The sequence below is a fragment of the Corticium candelabrum genome, chromosome 13 (genome assembly GCF_963422355.1).
Source record: "Corticium candelabrum chromosome 13, ooCorCand1.1, whole genome shotgun sequence".
Taxonomy (NCBI): Eukaryota; Metazoa; Porifera; class Homoscleromorpha; order Homosclerophorida; family Plakinidae; genus Corticium; species Corticium candelabrum.
Genome location: NC_085097.1, coordinates 1,664,853 through 1,682,555, shown reverse-complemented (window position 1 = coordinate 1,682,555; position 17,703 = coordinate 1,664,853). Strand labels below are relative to the sequence as shown.

At 40.7% G+C, this 17,703-nt stretch overlaps 3 protein-coding genes and 2 long non-coding RNA genes across 7 annotated transcripts in view; 3 read left to right on the top strand and 2 right to left on the bottom strand.

Annotated features, from left to right (window-relative positions):
* The first annotated feature begins 1,277 nt into the window (after nucleotides 1–1,277).
* On the top strand, nucleotides 1,278–4,171 carry LOC134188924 (uncharacterized). Its single transcript, XM_062657135.1, has one exon. It carries the CDS (start codon nucleotides 2,218–2,220, stop codon nucleotides 2,938–2,940), a length of 723 nt encoding a protein of 240 aa, XP_062513119.1. The 5' UTR covers nucleotides 1,278–2,217; the 3' UTR covers nucleotides 2,941–4,171.
* A 1,457-nt stretch (nucleotides 4,172–5,628) lies between these two features.
* Nucleotides 5,629–6,326, top strand: LOC134189028 (uncharacterized). Its single transcript, XR_009971422.1, has 3 exons — nucleotides 5,629–5,742; nucleotides 5,802–5,955; nucleotides 6,018–6,326. It is a non-coding gene; the product is annotated as an uncharacterized LOC134189028 (long non-coding RNA).
* Nucleotides 5,643–8,081, bottom strand: LOC134189029 (uncharacterized). The gene is made up of 3 exons (XR_009971423.1): nucleotides 7,982–8,081; nucleotides 5,960–6,013; nucleotides 5,643–5,867 (listed from the first exon to the last, which is right to left on the bottom strand). It is a non-coding gene; the product is annotated as an uncharacterized LOC134189029 (long non-coding RNA).
* A 475-nt stretch (nucleotides 8,082–8,556) lies between these two features.
* LOC134188921 (potassium voltage-gated channel subfamily A member 7-like) lies at nucleotides 8,557–10,675 on the bottom strand. The gene is made up of 2 exons (XM_062657133.1): nucleotides 9,998–10,675; nucleotides 8,557–9,961 (listed from the first exon to the last, which is right to left on the bottom strand). The coding sequence occupies exons 1-2, from the start codon at nucleotides 10,626–10,628 to the stop codon at nucleotides 8,754–8,756; spliced, it is 1,839 nt and encodes a 612-aa protein (XP_062513117.1). The 5' UTR covers nucleotides 10,629–10,675; the 3' UTR covers nucleotides 8,557–8,753.
* A 551-nt stretch (nucleotides 10,676–11,226) lies between these two features.
* Nucleotides 11,227–17,703, top strand: part of LOC134188920 (C2 domain-containing protein 5-like) — a 29,145-nt gene continuing 22,668 nt past the window's right edge. For all 3 annotated transcript variants that reach the window (XM_062657131.1, XM_062657130.1, XM_062657132.1), the window contains exons 1-8: nucleotides 11,227–11,316; nucleotides 11,388–11,474; nucleotides 11,987–12,027; nucleotides 13,262–13,307; nucleotides 13,391–13,475; nucleotides 15,486–15,581; nucleotides 15,648–15,733; nucleotides 17,333–17,463. In XM_062657131.1, the coding sequence (XP_062513115.1) occupies nucleotides 11,227–11,316; nucleotides 11,388–11,474; nucleotides 11,987–12,027; nucleotides 13,262–13,307; nucleotides 13,391–13,475; nucleotides 15,486–15,581; nucleotides 15,648–15,733; nucleotides 17,333–17,463 (662 nt within the window). The remainder of the gene's footprint in view (nucleotides 11,317–11,387; nucleotides 11,475–11,986; nucleotides 12,028–13,261; nucleotides 13,308–13,390; nucleotides 13,476–15,485; nucleotides 15,582–15,647; nucleotides 15,734–17,332; nucleotides 17,464–17,703) is intronic.

Here is a 17,703-nt window from a genome sequence, read left to right as displayed (position 1 = left end):
CTTGCATGGTACTTCACCTTGGCAGCATGAAAATCAAGGTTTCCGTATTCCGTTGCTAGAAGAACTCTTGTGTCATCGGGTAATCTGGCTGGTTGTACAAGTGTAACAGGAGAATTGTCCATTTGGCAATCTGATATTTTGTAATTGTGCTTGTCCAATTTTTTCGGTTTCTGACATAGTAAACAAAGCGAGAAATTGGTCTTTGCTTATGATCGGCGAGTGGTTCGTGCTGACGAAGAAGATCCTTGATCAACAGTGACTGCAGTTGATGACAATGGGTTTGTGCACACTTGGCTTTCTGCAGCAGGCGTAGTTGTTGCAGGTGCGGATTCGTCTTGCTCTTTTCTTCTTTTATTCTGCAGACGTCTAAGGTTTGTATCGTTTGTGTAATTTTGGTAACACAAACGATGGTAGTAGCCTCTAGGATTATCCTCGCGTGTAACGCCTTCCTTGCGCAAAAACAGGTATGTGTCATCTTGTCTCACCTCCGCAGCGTCATGCAAAGTCGCCCAACTGCGCTGTTAAAACGCAGTCAATTCACCACCCTCTTTCTGACACTGACACAGGCAGCTTCTCCAATCTAGGCAACGAACCTTCGCAGCGGGAACAACAGCTTCAAAGACAAGACTTTAGTCGTCACTTCTTTCGAACTCCATCGCTTGAATTAATTAATTAATTAATTGATAAAAGCCAATTCAATGGACAATAATTATACACAAAGCCTGTTCTTCTGAGATCCAACTAGACTTCAACAACAAACAACTGCAACAATTAGATGCTAGTATGAGTCTAGTGCTACAGATGCGTTCCTTTATACAGTGTCTGACAATTGCACGTCTGGTTCATTTCATCCATTTTGCGTAGCCATCATCTACTTTACCTATTGATTAATTAATTACTAGTCATAGTCATCATCTGGTCAAATCCTAGTCATCATTCGGCTGAGTCATCATCATCCGCGTTAGATTGCGTGCAGTCATCATCCGGTTTACGTCGTAGTAGCCGGCTGAGTTCAAAGCAGAAACGATTACGTCATCATTTTTCCGAGTTCTAGTAGTAACTGCAATCATCATTCGGTAAATTATCGTTACTGTCTGCTTTCATGGTAGTTTTAGCATCCGATGAACGCTTTTAACTTGTTGCATGCCTGCACATCCGGGTTTCCAAATCTACAGACAACAAAGCCGTAAAACGAACGTAGACAAACAGGACACCAAGCAGAACATGAAAGAATGTAATATGCTACTTTCAAAGCTTAGAAAACTGATGTACAGGAGTCTACAGGGGATTTAGTGGTTCTGTTGAATAACCGGAAATAATAGCTCGGGTACCAGACCCCATTATGGTGTCACGCTAACGTTTTGAACTCGCTGTTGTAAACCGACCATTTTTGTGAGTGCCAACAAGTCGAAACGGTCTTAGCACCATATTATCTACTATTTTATGAAGTAAAACCTTCCTCGTACCAGAGTGGGAGCGGAAGTGCAGAAAACAACAGCTCTGCGTGATCAGCCAACGGACTATCAGTGGCACCAGAACTCAGTGAACTTGGCCACCCCTGAATGGCCATTTTCAACATCCAGTTAGAGTACGCCTACTACGAGATTATGTTGTTCAGGGGTGGGCATGGTCGGTGGGGTTGACGCTCAAATTCCCTTGCTCTCTTGTAACTGGCGCTCCGGATTATACGGGATAGCACGAGGTACTACACGTGATCAACTTTAATTAAAAATGGCGTCTTCATTTTCCCATCCTGAATCTGTTCCGGATTCTTCCTTGAAGACTTAGAAGTAGGAAGGCTCAAGAGAAATCACGGTTAAAAACAGTTTTAAAATTCTCGGGGAAAAAGCGGAACCACTCGGACTCCCTGTAAGAGGTAGTACTAGTAAAACTCGTTCAGAGCGAGAGTGTAGTTCTCCGAAAAGTGACGTCGGCTCGGAAAATGTTTACAGTGGAAGTACCAGGATTGAGGCAAATGAGAGCGAGGTACACGACAGTTATCTCGATAGCAACTCTGTAGCAGCGGTGTCCAGAAATCTAGTCGAAGACGCTGGCGGATCTCTAGAAGTGCACCTAGTTCCTGAAAAATCGGCATGTTGTGAGGCTGCCGCTGTTGACTCTCACGAGGCCGATGAAGATCTTAACGAGTATCGGCATGCACCCACAAGAAAAAGGAGAAAACTTCACTTTCAAGAAATTTGGAAAGAGAAATATTTGATGGCTCCTGGCGAACTAGCAGATACAATGGTGTGCATGATATGTGGTCAGCAACTAACGTCTCTGAAGGACAGCACTGCTAAACGACATGCTATTCGAAATCACAAAGATTATACAACATTCACTAAAGAAAAGAAGCATGAAATTTCAAGACTTTTTCAACAAAGGCAAGTCCAGAAGAGGCGGCAACAAGAATCATTACAACAGTACACTGATCCGTCTAGTCTAAAGGTGACGACGTCTTACAAACTAGCTTTCACTCTTGCTAAGTATAAAATGCCGCTTTCATACTGTGATGCTATGGTTGAGTTTGCTGTAGCAACAGATCCAAACTCCGATGTTTTTCGGTCAATTACTGGTAGTCGTCGCACCGTTACAAGAAGAACAATGGATCTTCGTCAAAAAGTTCTAGTGCCTGAAGTACTTAAAGGGGTCAATGACAGTCACTTCTGGTCACTGATGGTTGATGACTCTACTGATACCGGAACACATGAGCAAATGATATTGTATGTCAGGTTCATTGATTCGCGTCTCCAGTCTATTGTTACTAGATTTCTGAGTGTAAAGAGAATTGAAGGTCACCCCAACGCAGAAAACCTTTGTAGGAGTATCATGTCTGTAATTGGCAGTGAAGGATCTGGTTATGCTCTACCAACAGACCGTTTAGTTTCTTTCACCACAGACGGAGCATCAGTTATGTTGTCTTCTCAGAATGGCGTTTAGGTAAAATCAGAAACGAGATAGGAAATGCTAAACTTCTGTCTCAGCATTGCTGTCCTCATAGACTTGTCCTTGCATCAAAGGCTGGTCAGCATCTGCTGCCTGATTGAATAGAAAAAACTGTAGCCTCAGCCATCGACTATTTGAAAGGCAGTCCTTGCAGGAGAGACGAGTTTCAGAAGTTTTTACAACTGGCTGAACCTGGAGGGGAATATCGTCGAATAGTTGACTACCATCGTATCAGATGGTTGTCCCTTCGCGCTTGTGTCGATACTCTGTGTACTGTTTTACCCCATTTGGTTAATTTTTTGAACCGGAGAAAGGCAATCAGCAAAACAACAGCCAGACTAGAAAAAGGCGGGCAAATTGTACAGCGACCTGTCAAAGCCAGAATTCTGTGTCTACCTGTACTTTCTTAGGCCACAACTTGAAATTCTGGCTGACCTAAACAAGGTGCTGCAAACCGGCGAGCAGTCAATCCACACCACTTATCTAAAAATCCGGGCATGCAGAAAGACGTTTGTCTCTTCAGTAGTAAGGGACGTTGAAAAAAGTGTTGACGACTTTGACAATATAATACCCGGCACGACGCTGTTCTCAAGATAATCTACGACACCATCTCTCAGAATACGTCCACCAGTAATTACAACGTTTTCGCTGATCTTGCCTGCAGCACTGTTCCATTTCCAACAGACATCGTTGTGACCGCCAAAAGACCTGACGTCATTCTATGGAACGACGTGGTACAGAGAATTTACCTAGTAGAACTTACTGTCTGTCATGAGTCCAACTTCGATGCAGCTGACGAAAGAAAAACTGCAAGATATTACGACCTAGTGCAGTCTCTGTCAGAAAAGAGATATCTCGTAAAGCAATTTAACCTTCTCGTTGGATCGAGAGGTTTTATTCATAATGCCAATTTGAATTCTTTGTGCACGGAACTACGTATACCAGCTAGGACAAAGGAGAACATGTGTCTTCAGATTATCAAGACTGTCATGGAAGAGTCATTTAAAATCTGGATCAAGAGGAACAGTTCATAGCCTTGTTACTGTGTTTAATTAATGGTTAACTTAGTCTTCTCTTTTACTTTAGTCTTGCTGTGCTAGCCAACTTCGTTGTAGCTAGTCTAGAGCTCTTAGCTGCTGTCCCATATGTCGCCACGGGATTGTTAACCGTGTTGGACAGGGGTTGCTAGCTGCTCCCCATTTGTTTATTTATTTCAATAAATGGGTTTGACCAGTATGGACGAAGCCATTAGAGGACTGCCAGTTAGTGAGTTTCAAGAAGAGTTGAGAAAGTGCTAAGAGCATTCGTTAGTGAGTGAAAGAGAGCTGAGAAATATGAAGAAAACCATGGTTTCGTACGTACAGGAAGTAGGGAGAGCACTAGAAAAAAGGTTCAGTGATGAGAGCTTTTATGCAGATCAATGCAGCTTTATAGAACCACTGAAGAGAAATTTTTTCAAAAGGCTGACATTAAACAAGTCTTTCAAATGGTTGATAGTGGGTCATGGTTCAACGTAGACAAGTTGGAAAGACAATACAAGTCATATCTATTTGACGGTTCTCTTGACTTTCTATTTACTGACACGTGCGACAGAGACATCACACGATTTTTCCTCACCTTCGTCCAGCAAGAAGAATTCAGCGAGCTTGCTAGATTGGCGTTGCTACTGCTAACAGTATCACCAGACTCAGTAGCGTGTGAAAGAGGTTTTAGTGTTATGAACTACGTAAAAACGAATACCGCACCTCCTTAGCCGATCAGACACTAAATGCTCTAATGGCACTAGCGCTAGACACCAGATCTGTTGCTGAATTTCCATACAAGTGTGCTTTATAGATAAAGGTATAGACAATGCAATTAAGGACGTTTGTTGTGTGCGTGTGCGTGTGTGTGTGTGCGTGTGTGTGTGCAAGCGACGTGACGGTGTGTGTGTGTGCAAGCGACGTGACGGTGCGTGCCTGCCTGTCTGTCTGCAAAAACAATCTGGCGCTCGCTTGGCGCTCACTTGATTTTCCGTGGCGCTCACTTTGAGCGCCAGTTGCCCACCCCTGATTGTTGATCAACAAGAACTGTAACTTTGACTTGTTGTTGTTGTTGTTAGTAAAATTGGTGGCTACAGTACGTGGAATTCTATCACAACAATCCCCTCGTAAACGCGTCGGAAAAGCGGGGGTAAATGTAGAAATTTACAGAGGGTCATTTATTAAACTCTGGTATACAAATTCAAGTAAATGTAGCCTTGCGTCTTCAAACCATGTCCACTAGGCGTTGGGCAATCTAGGCCTCCGACTAACATTCTTCTCTGACTAAATGTATCCACTAACTTCAAATTCTAATCTACAACCGTCCCTGCTATGACCAACCCTACAGAAGCGCTCCCAAATACGCTTTATATACAAGGAGCAGCGAACAATGGAAGCTGCCATTTTAAACTCCCCGGATATCGTTGGTAACCCGGATGCTTGCTCTAATACATAATTTGTTCATTGGAATGATCACAATGGTATGTAGCCTCGACGCTAGGCCATTTCTTCGCCTTACGGTGGCAACTTCGTTTCCGGTCATGTGAAACTACGCATAATCGCGCGCGTTACTCCACCACGTAAGGCGAAGAAATGGCCTAGCGTCGAGGCTAGTGGATCACCAGGGCTCAAGCTTGATCTAGGGACAAGTCACTCCAACCAACCTCCTAGATGACCAATCATCACGCACTGTTCAAATTGCAAGTACGCGTGCACTTGTGGAAGTTCAGCTATAGCTAGCTACCACCTATACAGCACAGTCCGGCGGCTTCGGGTACGTCCTAACTAGTTGACGCAGTCTGTCTACGTGCCGTGAATGTCGCTCTTCTGTAGAATGAGTCACGTTTTCCTGTTGATATTGTACGTAGATGAAACCATCGATGAAGAAGCCTAGGCCAGCTGAAAACAGAAAAGGCGATAGTTACTTCAAGTTACCAACATGCTTGCAGCTGGCTATTGAGGGAACAAAATTCGAAGAAACAAACTGGTACCTCTTGTCTCTTCTTGTCTGCATTACTGCAGTTGCAACGACTTCTTTCTACTATCTAGAAAACGATAAAATTCTCAAGTACTGCATGAATGCTCAACCAGAGGTCCCTCGCGATCATGGCGGTTCAACTGAAAGAAACCACAGCTGCTGTTAGCGATTCATCACATGGGCAAGAGAATCATCAGAAACTAAGTGAAAAAGCAGATAACTAACAAGGATTGCTACTGAACGTGAAAAGAAAGCAGAAACAGTGTCGCTTGTGAAGAACATTTCTCAATTGGATTTTGCTAGTCTAGAGTGCGCGTGCCAAATGGTTATTAGCACGTAATTGAAGGTGTCTCGATTAGATAAGGTAATCGGAAATATAATCAGACATGATTACAATCAGTTCAATGTCAATTTACCGATGCAATTTGCATTAACGGTTCATGGGTTTTCATTGGTTTTCATTGGTTTTGGTGTTCCACGGAATGTTGAATACCTCAGTAATCCACGGCAACGCGGGGAATTTGGGTTATTCAAAACCCAGCTCATAGGTTTTGAGTGGTTTCAGTGGGTTTTTGGACGAATTTGAGAAAACCCAGCTAGGGTAAATGGGTCACTAACCCAGCTAGGTTATGCTACTTTCCCTAGCAAAACCCTACCTAAAGCCATGACAAAACAATGTGGGTTCTTGAAACAAAAACTTTTTTAGAAACTTAGTGCTGTTACTGACGCGAATTTAATTTAACGGTACAGTGTAGACCAATGCAAGGCTTTACATATCATTATTAATTAATTAACTAATTAATTTTTAAAATATGTACATTACTAATTTCAATGCATAGTTTACATCAATTTGTTCCCTCTCCTTCCTAAAATTGTTTAGGTCAGTAACTGCACATTGCATGACGACATGAAGTATAGTTTGTATCAAAACTGCATGCTGCAACTCTCTAATTGAAAATATGATAATTGGAATTAGACCCATTCAGTCCTGTCAATCATATAATTTAGTTTGAGTCAACTCTGCATTGCATGCTACGTATACTCACTAATAATTTATATAATGATCGATGACGAAATATTTATATTCAATTACAACAACAAAATGCACGTTTTCCCTACACTTCTGTGAATACTGTCCCATGCTCAAATAATGCCCCATGATAACCTTATAACGAAATAATAATGCCCCATGCTTGCTTAGTGGCCCACTGGGGTAGTATTGAAACACAGTTCTAGGCATGAGCGTCTATCAATGTGTACGTTTAGAATGAAATAAACACACCAAATAGGATCACTGACTGCAACCTAGGCAACGGACCAGGAATAGGACTCAAGTGAATTAGAGAAAGTATCCAGGATCCAGTAACATATTGTAAGGTTAGAGTAGGTGGTTTGTTTGTGTTGTGAACAATGCAACAATCTGTGCTTGAGAAATAGTAATGCTCCATGCTCAAACAATGCCCCATGTTTCAGAACTATGATTTAATAGTGCCATGTGAGGCCCCGTTTGTGGAAATACGTTAACACGGCACTGAATATTATTATCAATGATTTTATGGTGTAATGCAAAGTTTTATCAATTATCAATCAATTGCAAGCACCACCGTCAAATACTGTGACAACAGCACTATACAAGAATATTTGTATCATTTCACGTGGTTTTGGCAACCCTGATTAGTTGATACAACGGGTACAAATCGTTTGTCCGCTGATAAACCCTACCGCTGTCAAGGGTCCGCGTATACTACCGCTGCTATGATCAACAGCAAAGCATAGCTGGTACCAATAACACGCACATGATTGGATATGCCCTATATTAAACTACTTTAAACGGCAAACGCACTTAATTAAACTAGGTCTAACGATATCCTCGATTTGCCATCCATAACTAATCAAATAGATACATTGGCAACTTTCAGCTGTTCGACATTAGAAACATCTAGTGTATTTAATTAATTGTATCGTTGATTTCATAAAATACTAATACAGCTCTAATCTACAATTGAATTCCCGTTACTCCTAACAAACTTCTTACCTGGATTTCTCTTGTTGCCTTTCCGTTCCGTGATGGCCCGCCTGCCCATGAAAGCGTGGCCATGTAGAGTGGGCGGAGTCCGGCTCGGATTCCCAAGCTGCGCGGGAGGTCGGTGCTCGGCCATGGTCCGGGCCACCGAGACCGGACCCCGACCCAACTCCACGTTCACGTGGATGAGTCAAAGACTGCATCCACGGAGAGCTGACATGACGAGAAATTAGAGCACCAACAACAGGGCGGGAGAGGGGGGAAACGACACGGAGACGGCTTGCTCGCGCGCAGACCGATGTGAGCTATGCGCCTGCGCGACGACACTTGGCGCCAACCGTGCACGCCTTCTTGCATGTGCAGTGGCCGCGCCGAGTAAGTGAATTCAACTACGCTTAACGATTCCGTTAAACTCCATGAATATGAATATTACCCGGTGGTAAATTCTGTATATAATTGCACACTCTTCAGTAGAGCTGCAAAAATTAGAATATAGTAGAATTAGATAGTGATGGCTAAAATCATACATGTAAATGCCATCATGTAACAGACAATCCCAATAGCACATAGTCTGATTCAATGTCCAGCAATGCAAAATATATAATTGATATTAACTAATTCAACATGTCGACAACTAACAAACATGCTAACTCAAAGTGTGATACATAATTCTAATCACTATAGATCTACATATACCCCTCCACATTAGCGAGTAGCCACCTCTTTGCAAATGGGGTTTGTCACAGCATTTATTTCAACTAGTTACAAATATCAGTTGTTGCAATTACACTGAAGTTCCATATTCTCTGTTCAATTTCCCATTTCTTGCTGGTAATACAGAATCATCATCAAACCCATGTGCTTTGCAATTCTGGAAAGATGTCTCTGCAACAGCAGCAGCATTCTCATTGCCTACTGGCAAAATCTGGACCAAAGTGCTGGTAAGATTACCAGTGGAATACCTACATTCAAACTCAGAAATATCAACCGCATTCTGTCTATTTATGATAAGAGCTTTGTCCCCTTCTCTGGAAGTTGATATGCCTGTACCTGCTGATATAAGCTTCTTTGAAGCTGTAACAGTACTGGAGGGTCTAGGAACACGATCTTGAAATGAAGAGCCACAATGAGGACATGTAAACAAAGCAATACGAGAGACGTCATTCTGAGCATCAATAGCAGACACACAAGAGCCTCCTCTTCTTCTGTCTGAAAGTGCAAATTCAAAATCATCATCAGACAACACCTTTTTTTGATCGCCAGTGCCATTATTCTGTTCACATTCAGAAGTAGCCCGGAAATCTTCAATTATTGCTGCGCCCTCAGACATTTGGTTTCTCAAATAATGGCGACTCTGCTGCTGCTTTTGTCTTCTGGGCTTGCTAGCTTTCCTAGCAGCCAAATCTCTTTCCATTTCATACAGAGTGGTAAAGTTTTGAACAATAACTGGAATAGGAAGTGCTACAAACAGCACACCAACTATAGCACAACATGATCCAATAAATTTCCCCACAACAGTGACTGGATACTTGTCTCCATAACCAACAGTTGTCATTGTAATTGTTGCCCACCAGAAAGCATCAGGAATGCTAGTGAAATGCTCGCTATTCACATCATGTTCTGCATAGTAAATTGCACTAGCAAATAGAATGATTCCGAAGCTTAAGAACAAAAAGAGCAATGACAATTCAGCTGCACTTTCCCACAATGTCCTTGCCAGAATGACCAAACTGTTAGAGTAGCGAGACAATTTAAATACTTGGAAAATTCGAATAAGTCGAACCACTCTGATAATTGCTATAGACGAAATGTCATAATGCGACAAAGGAAGAGTCATGAAATATGGAAGTATTGCGACTAAGTCAATAATATTCAAAAAACTTTTAATAAACTTGAGTTTATTTGGGCACGAAATAAACCTGCACAGCAACTCAATTGTGAACCATGAAATGCACAGAGATTCTATAATAAAGAATGGTCCACAATGTCGATCTACAGACATTGTTCCATTTCCATTTTCAATCATACAAGATGGAGGATCTCGAACACTTGGAATCGTTTCAATGCAGAATGTGGCGACTGACACTGCAATTACAAACAACGACCAAACAGCCACAACGCTAGCTGCAGTAGACGAGTTTGGACTATCAAACAAATTCCAAATTTGACGCAGTATCAATGGTCTTTGACAATCACTTTCTTCAACATCATCACCGTCTTCAATGCTGTGGCTATATTTCCCTCCAAACGTCTCAAATGGTTTAGCAACTTCTTTTCCTAGAAAGAACTGCACCTCTTCATGAAAGATTCGAGGTGGAACATGACGAGGACAACAGAGCACTCCTTTGCTCTGATAATAGTAAAGAATAGAATCAAAACATAATCTGCTTCTTTCAAAAAAATACTCTTTGTATTCGTAATTGAAGTACTTCTGACGACAAATTGGGTCTCCAAGCAAAGTGCCTGGAAACCTTGCTAAAGTTCCGCATGTTACTTGAAAATGCATGCCACTTATGTTTAGAGTCAAGATACAATCGTCTTCCTCCGTTTGAAATACTTCGTCGATATCAAGTGAGGCTTCTTCGACAAACGTGCCACTTCTAGGTTTCACATTGCCGTCTCCATTTAGTTTCGTAAAATTCTCCTCTCCGGACAACATTCCTGGTTCTAGACAAACAACAGAATATCTCTCTAGGCCGCTTTCGCTTCTGGCAATCCCGGATGTGAACTGGGTGACAGTAAACAAAACAGGACACGTGATCTCAGATCATTAGAGGTATTTTCGGCATTTATTATTTGTTGGATACATTTTACCTGTATTTATAACGTTGCAATGATCTTATTAGAGGGTCAGGTACAGTAACTTTTTGCTCCTGTTAGCTATACGCGATGAGTACGTGTATGAGGTACAGGGGCGGCGGAGCCGGGGGGGCTGGGGGGGGCTAGAGCCCCCCCAACTTTATCAACTTTATGCTGTAGAATTTCTGCTTTCTGTAATGTTTACCCTTTCAGCCCCCTCAACTTTCAACTCGCTCCGCCGCCCCTGAGGTAGGTAGCTAGAGGATTCAGTCCACAAGTTTTAGCAAATGAACAGAAATGAGAAAAATCAGGTTATTACACTAATGTAAGACGCACTACAACAATTAAAAGACTGCGTTCATAATCGGATAAATTGGGAATGCCATCGTTGCAGTATTTTGGGTCGACAAGCAATTGTTATTAACGCGCGTTAATTTATCACGTGATAGAACGCAAACATGCCTAGCATTGTGCATGTCAAGATTTTGGCGGCGAGGGATCTTCCTGTTATGGACAGAACTAGCGATTTGACTGATGCATTTGCTGAGGTAGAAATTACTATGTATTTGCTACAAAGTTTTGAGCATGCGTAGTCACTGTACTGAATTGGTGTGCGAAGGTGAAACTCGGTGATGTCACGTATAAAACTGATGTGTGCAAGAAGAGTTTGAATCCTGACTGGAACTCGGAGTGGTTTGATTTTGAGGTGAATTTGCTTCTACAGAAATTGTCAATTATTTGATTGCTAAACTAAAAGATCTAAATTGTAATCACGTTCTATAGAAATGATAGGTTCAAGTAATAAATTTTACTTTTAAAATGTGCGTAAACATATGTAAATGCTTAGCAAAACGGCATTTAGAATCAAGAGCAAAATCATTGTGAGGAAATGACTGAACACATCAGTTTGTCCTGTGCTGATTTAATAAATTTATTAAAAGTTGAAGGTGCTGCTACTGTAAATAAGTATGTTGTTTAATTTTAAATGACGCAGATGGTGATATGCATTATTAATGGTTCAGTTAGACTTTTGTTTTTAATTTCCACTACGTCCTATTCATGGCTTGGTACCACGAGAAGATTGAATTGGAGCTAATGCTTTGTAGACTATGTTTATTACACTTTCACTTTTTTGTTTTCTTTGTTCTTCGCCAAGTTGCATGAGATGTCTGTCATTGAGCTTGTAAAGTGACTTGGATTGCCTAATGTTGGACATAGGTTGACGATGAAGAACTACAACAAGAACCTCTTCAGATAAGGTAAGAACTATTCAATTTGTTGCAGTTAAATTTATACAATACAACAGGTTAGGAGGATTCATTACAATTTTGTGAAGATGCTAATAGCTGAATTAATTAATGAACAGCTATAGTTTTCATGACTTTAAATAGGAAGAACTACAAGGGATAATTCTGACTGAAGCAAGAGTTGTTTTAAGACTCTTATCTGTTCTTTCACAGCTAATCATTGGTTTCTGCAGAATTCTGTATAATGTTGGTAGTGTTCTGCCCAGGGTTTTCAGAGAGGTGGTCGTGTATCCACCGCATTAAGGGCGTGGTTTGTTTAATTTCAGCTATCCAGGGAATCAGTAGAGCAAACTCCCGAATAATCAAGCATCGTTGCAAAACAGACAAGAAAGTGTCAAACAGAACATATTGCACTGTTGATAGTCCATAATCTGAAAGAGTAAACTAAGAAGGCTGCAATTTCTGTCAACACTTGAGGAACTATGTTGCCTAGTCTCATGTTTAGACTATGGCAAGACTAGACGTCTGCCATCTATTGGAGCAACTAAAACACAAGCTATGTGAAGAAGCACTACAGTGCAAACCCACCACGTGCTATAGCTTTGCAGCTTGAATGCAATTAGTCAGTACGAATTAGAAGAGCGTGAGAAAGAGACTTTCCGTCATGTATTTGCCTCAATCAGTGATCACATGTTATGCCGTTGCCTATCAGGTCGGTCGCAAGCATGAGGTAAAATGGCATCCAGTCACATATTTTCTTCAACCAGGAAACACATGCTATATCGTCGTCTAGCAAGTCGGTCGGTCATATGTACATAACAAATGGCATTACTATATCTAGCATTTAACGCGTTGGTAAATATATAGTGGTGGTCAGGAACATATGGAGTGATAGTTGGTGTTTGTCGAGTGCTGGCAGAACCCTGTGTTGGCCCTACAAATTTTTTAGAAAAGTCTATCAGATATTGTTGGTCAGCAGGTAAGGGTGCTATTAACAATCTAACGAATTCCAAATCACTACTTACGGTGTTTGAACCAGTCTATCTTAACTATTTTGCCTTCTTTGCATTGGTTTAAATTTTGATATTGAAGAACGGTGCTCTATTTGCCAGTATGGAAATTACTGAACTGTACAAATAGATTGTTTTGCAATTAGTGCATTGTTGTGTATATACAATATTTAGATTTCATGTGTGACAAATTTTCAAAATACAATGCATGTATGTGTTTGTAAATTATTGGACAGGATACTGGACCATGACACAATCAGTGCTCACAATGCTATTGGGAAGGTATTTCAAACAGAATCTATTGCAGTTTCAGTTTTAAAAATTGGTTACTAATTAATTCAACATTTTGGTACTTATCTTCATAGGTTTACATTGATCTAACATCTCTTGTGCTGGATGAAGCCCCCAAGGGAATATCAGGATGGTATCCGATCTACGATACATTACATGGTGAGCTATATTGTCACACAGTGAAGTTTGAAATCTGGCATTGAACAATTCAGTTGATGACTGTAAACTACTACGATCTGATTTTATGCTTTTAGAACAGCCTTAGACTCGTGCCCAGTCCTCCTCCACGCTAGATTGCTACACCGCGTGCGCTAACTGTCACGTGTGTATAAGTCCATGTGGTTTCACACGTGTGGTTTGCTTAAGCGAGAAGGAGGACTGGTACCATATCTCGTCATATGACAGTTTTTGAGTCTAATCAAGTTAGTTAGCTCAGCCCGCTGATCTCGGCTAAGATTTCTAATAGGCTGCAAAGACTCTGCTAAATGACACAAAAGTGGTGGATTAGCCCAGAACATAACAACTTGTCTCGGCTGACATCAGCATAATCTTGCCCTGCCACGGAAAGAAACGGCGTAAATCTTGCCACAAAACAGGCCCTCGACCAAGAAAACATCAGTTGGACTCCCGCAAACATTCCATCTTGGATGACAGAGTCGTTTCTACTAATTGCCAATTGATTGGCGTCTTTGCATAATCTCTTGAGCTTTGCTGGAGTTCTACTTGATCGATTTGAATCTTGTCAATTTCTGCTTGTGACTTCTACAGGCAAAACACGCACTCCGAACAGCCACACCTCTTGTATGTAGTGTGTATCTTACTTGCAGAAGGCAAGGGGTGATTTTGCAAGTCTGAAGCATCAGTAGAATGTGCTATAACTCCATCAGAGACGTGGTGCGAAGGCAATGCCATCGTAAAATGTAAACGTATGTTATGGTGGCGTGGTCCATCCTGTGGCGAGCTTCCAAGAAAGCTTGTCTCACAACCTTGTTGTGACTGATGTTAGCTTGAAATTGGTCCAACAAAATCTGTTGGACATAACTAACAAGGACGCCTGATTGCGGTGCTCTGGCAGATAGAGATCAGAACCCGTCGCAGCCTTTTGAAAAAGAGAGGCTTTACCTTCGTGTACATGCGTGGCTCGACAGGTATGATATAGGCGTGCTCGAATACACATTTAGTTACCAATGAGACTGCTCTTTTTGAAAGTCCTTTTCTAGTCACACTCTCACGGACCTGGACGCCATTAACAAGTAATCGGCATGTAATGGCTTAGTGGCTCTATACTTGTTATGTATTTAATCTTTGTAATTATGTGATTGTGCATTACAAACGCCTTCCTATGGAAACTTATGCCAAATAGCATTAGTATCTACCAATCATGTCACACCATTTTGGTCACGTTACAAACATGTTTGTCACATGACAAGATATGGTACCAGTCCTCCTTCGCGCTTTGACCAACCATAAGTGTGAAACCACGTTGACTTATACACACGTGACAGTTAGTGCACATGGTGTAGCAACCAAGCGTGTGAAACCACATGGACCTATGCACACTTGACAGCTAGCCCACGTGGTTAGCAATCTAGTGTGAGGAGGACTGGGCACGAGTCTAGAACAGCCTAGGGTTGATGAGTGATATTGATGTTGGTTGGATTTCTTCTTATCTGTGTTTGACATAACAACTAAATTTTATCAGCACCTTTTTGCACAATGTATAATCTTTAGTCTTGACTGAATTTCCTTTAATTATTACAAAACTTATGTTTGGCTAATAGAAACTTAGCTACTTTTTACAAATAATTTTTTAAACAAAACAAGATTGTAAGATATGACTTTGTATTAGACAATTTACCCACACACTTATGTTTTGAATGCCACATTTGGTAGACATATGCTTGTGATCGAATATCATTGTAATTTAATAGCAACAGCAAGAATTACTAACCGATTCGGTCGTGTAGGTAATCTTGTGTGTTCCGAAATCTGCTGGAATGGAAGAGTAAGATGGAGCAAAAAACAATTATTACACTTACAGAGCTTTCAGTGATTAGATTTTAGTTTACTTTTGTTAGTCTAGGTAGATATTAACTTGTTAATCTATTTTTGTGGAGATACTTGTGTTTGCAGTATCATTGACAGATGTTCATTGGTTTCATATTACAGGAATTAGAGGAGAGCTTCATGTTCAGATTCGAGTGAAATTTATTCAAGATATAAATCGATTTAGGCAATCTTCTTGTGGTGTCCAGTTTTTCTCATGTTTGCTTTTTTTTGTGCCATGGGCAGGAGATGGTTTGTGATCTCTCTTGTTTTGTTTTGTTACAGCTTTTTGTATTCCGGAATGTTATCATTGCCATGCATTGTTTGGATTTGTGGAGGAGCTAGTTGTGAATGATGATCCAGAGTATCAGGTAATGGCAAAGTGTTAGTTGAAACGAATGAATTCATTAATGAATTAATGAATTAATTAATTAATTAATGATATATTTGTATTGCACCATGGATACATTGTATATAGTAGATCTTTGCATATCTGAACCCTCGCATATCCGACCCTTTTTGCAACATGTCTATGATGCACGTCACAAGCTTGTTTGTGCAAACGCTGTCACAACTTGCAGTGATGGCGACGAAAGATACGGAGGCTACTAGGATTAGTTTGGTGATTTTAGTTTGCATTTAGTGCACTTATTACGTCTTCATGCAATCATTTTGTCACTAGTTTATTGTACATGTTTCAGACTGTATTGTACATGTCTCAGAGTTCAGACCATGTACATAACGGGACTCATAAAAGAGGACTGGATCTCTGAGGTACGGGTGAAACTCTGACGCTTAGATCATTTTTCTTTTCACACATCTGACCCCTATCTTCCATGGCTTGCCTAAATGGGAGTCGGATATGTGACTCAGCGAGAGTCTACTGTAGTACCTTTATGAGGCAGTACAACATATACAAATGACTAACTTTAACACTTCTACGCACACCTACGTATACGCCAACATATCAATCAACTATAAAGACTCAAACATGAAACCACTAACAGTCTTTAGTGTCTTTTGTCTTGCAAATGAAGAAAGTAAATGTAGTGTTTACTTAGGTCAGGTTAAATAAGTTTCTTGATGCTCAGACTCAGTCCAGTTTTGAGCTTGGCCAAAATAAGCGTAGAATTTATATGTGCACGCACAGTGATATTATGCTTGCTATAAAATGACTTAATAATATACAAGTTGAGCACAAATCACGGATTTGGACAATCCATAATCGGATTGCCAGGCGCAGTCTAAGGGTTGCCTGTATAAACCATAGATTCCCAATTACTCCAATTTACCCGAAAAACTAGAAGTCCACAGTTTGTCAATATCCACACTTTGTGCATAACATATATATGTGGTGCACAGAGCGTAGATTTGGACAATCCACGGATTACCTGGTACAATCCATTGTCACAAGCCATGGATAACCAATACAAATCATGCATACCCAACCCTAACCTTAGTGTTAACTTTAAACCTAACTCTAACCCTCAAATTACCAAAAAAACACTAGAAATCCATGGCTTGTCTATATTCACGCTTTTTGCATAACCTATATATCCTACGACTACATATCAATGACTCCGCAAGTGTTAACTACATGTGGTTTAGTGACTGTTTCTACAATCTGCACAGTATTGCAGTTATCTGTTTTAAGGTCCATTTTGTTATCTCACATGCATTTTTGCAGTGAAAACTAGACATACTCCAAATGTCACAAGATCAGTCGTTTTTGTTTTTTATCGGTCATCCAGGATTCATGTCAAAATATCTGAGCATCAAACACTTGGTTGGTGTGAGCCTAAGAAGTGTGCAGTCATGTGTATACACATCTGCTTTCATCTATGTGCTCAGAGGTTTATAGTGCAGGGTTTCCCTAAGAAATATTGAACTGTGTGCTATCTATGTTAACTTGCAATTATCTATCTCACTGTTACTGATGAAGGAACTGTGACATTTGTTTGTTCTTATAGTGGATTGACAAAATTCGAACACCAAGATCATCGAATGAGGCACGTCAGTTGCTTTTTTCTAGGCTGTCTGGTGAACTGAGAAGAAAAATTGGTCTTAAAGTTCTAGAAGCAAGAGGAAATTCAGTTGTTGGGTCAGAGTTTAATTAGTAATTCGAATAATAAGCAGATATGAATGTCCGACTGAAATGTTAGCATGAAAGTGAGTTGGGTGTTATTGCTAAGTGTACAGAATCTTTTTATCTCTAACTAGAAATCATCCTGCAATATTCTGCTTACTTAGAGTTTGGTTGCTTGGAGTCTTTGCAAAAATTGTAGTGATAGAGGTTCTTATTACGTTTGACAACAATACAAGTCTTAGGAAGTTTACCTAA

Excerpts from the sequence above, each read along its gene's own strand:
- LOC134188921 (XM_062657133.1), bottom strand. The coding sequence starts at position 10,628 with ATGTTGTCCGGAGAGGAGAATTTTACGAAACTAAATGGAGACGGCAAT. Across the intron at positions 9,962-9,997 it reads TGTTCGAGATCCTCCATCTT|ATCGACATTGTGGACCATTC; the intron begins GTATGATTGAAA and ends CAATGTCTGTAG.
- LOC134188924 (XM_062657135.1), top strand. The coding sequence starts at position 2,218 with ATGGCTCCTGGCGAACTAGCAGATACAATGGTGTGCATGATATGTGGT.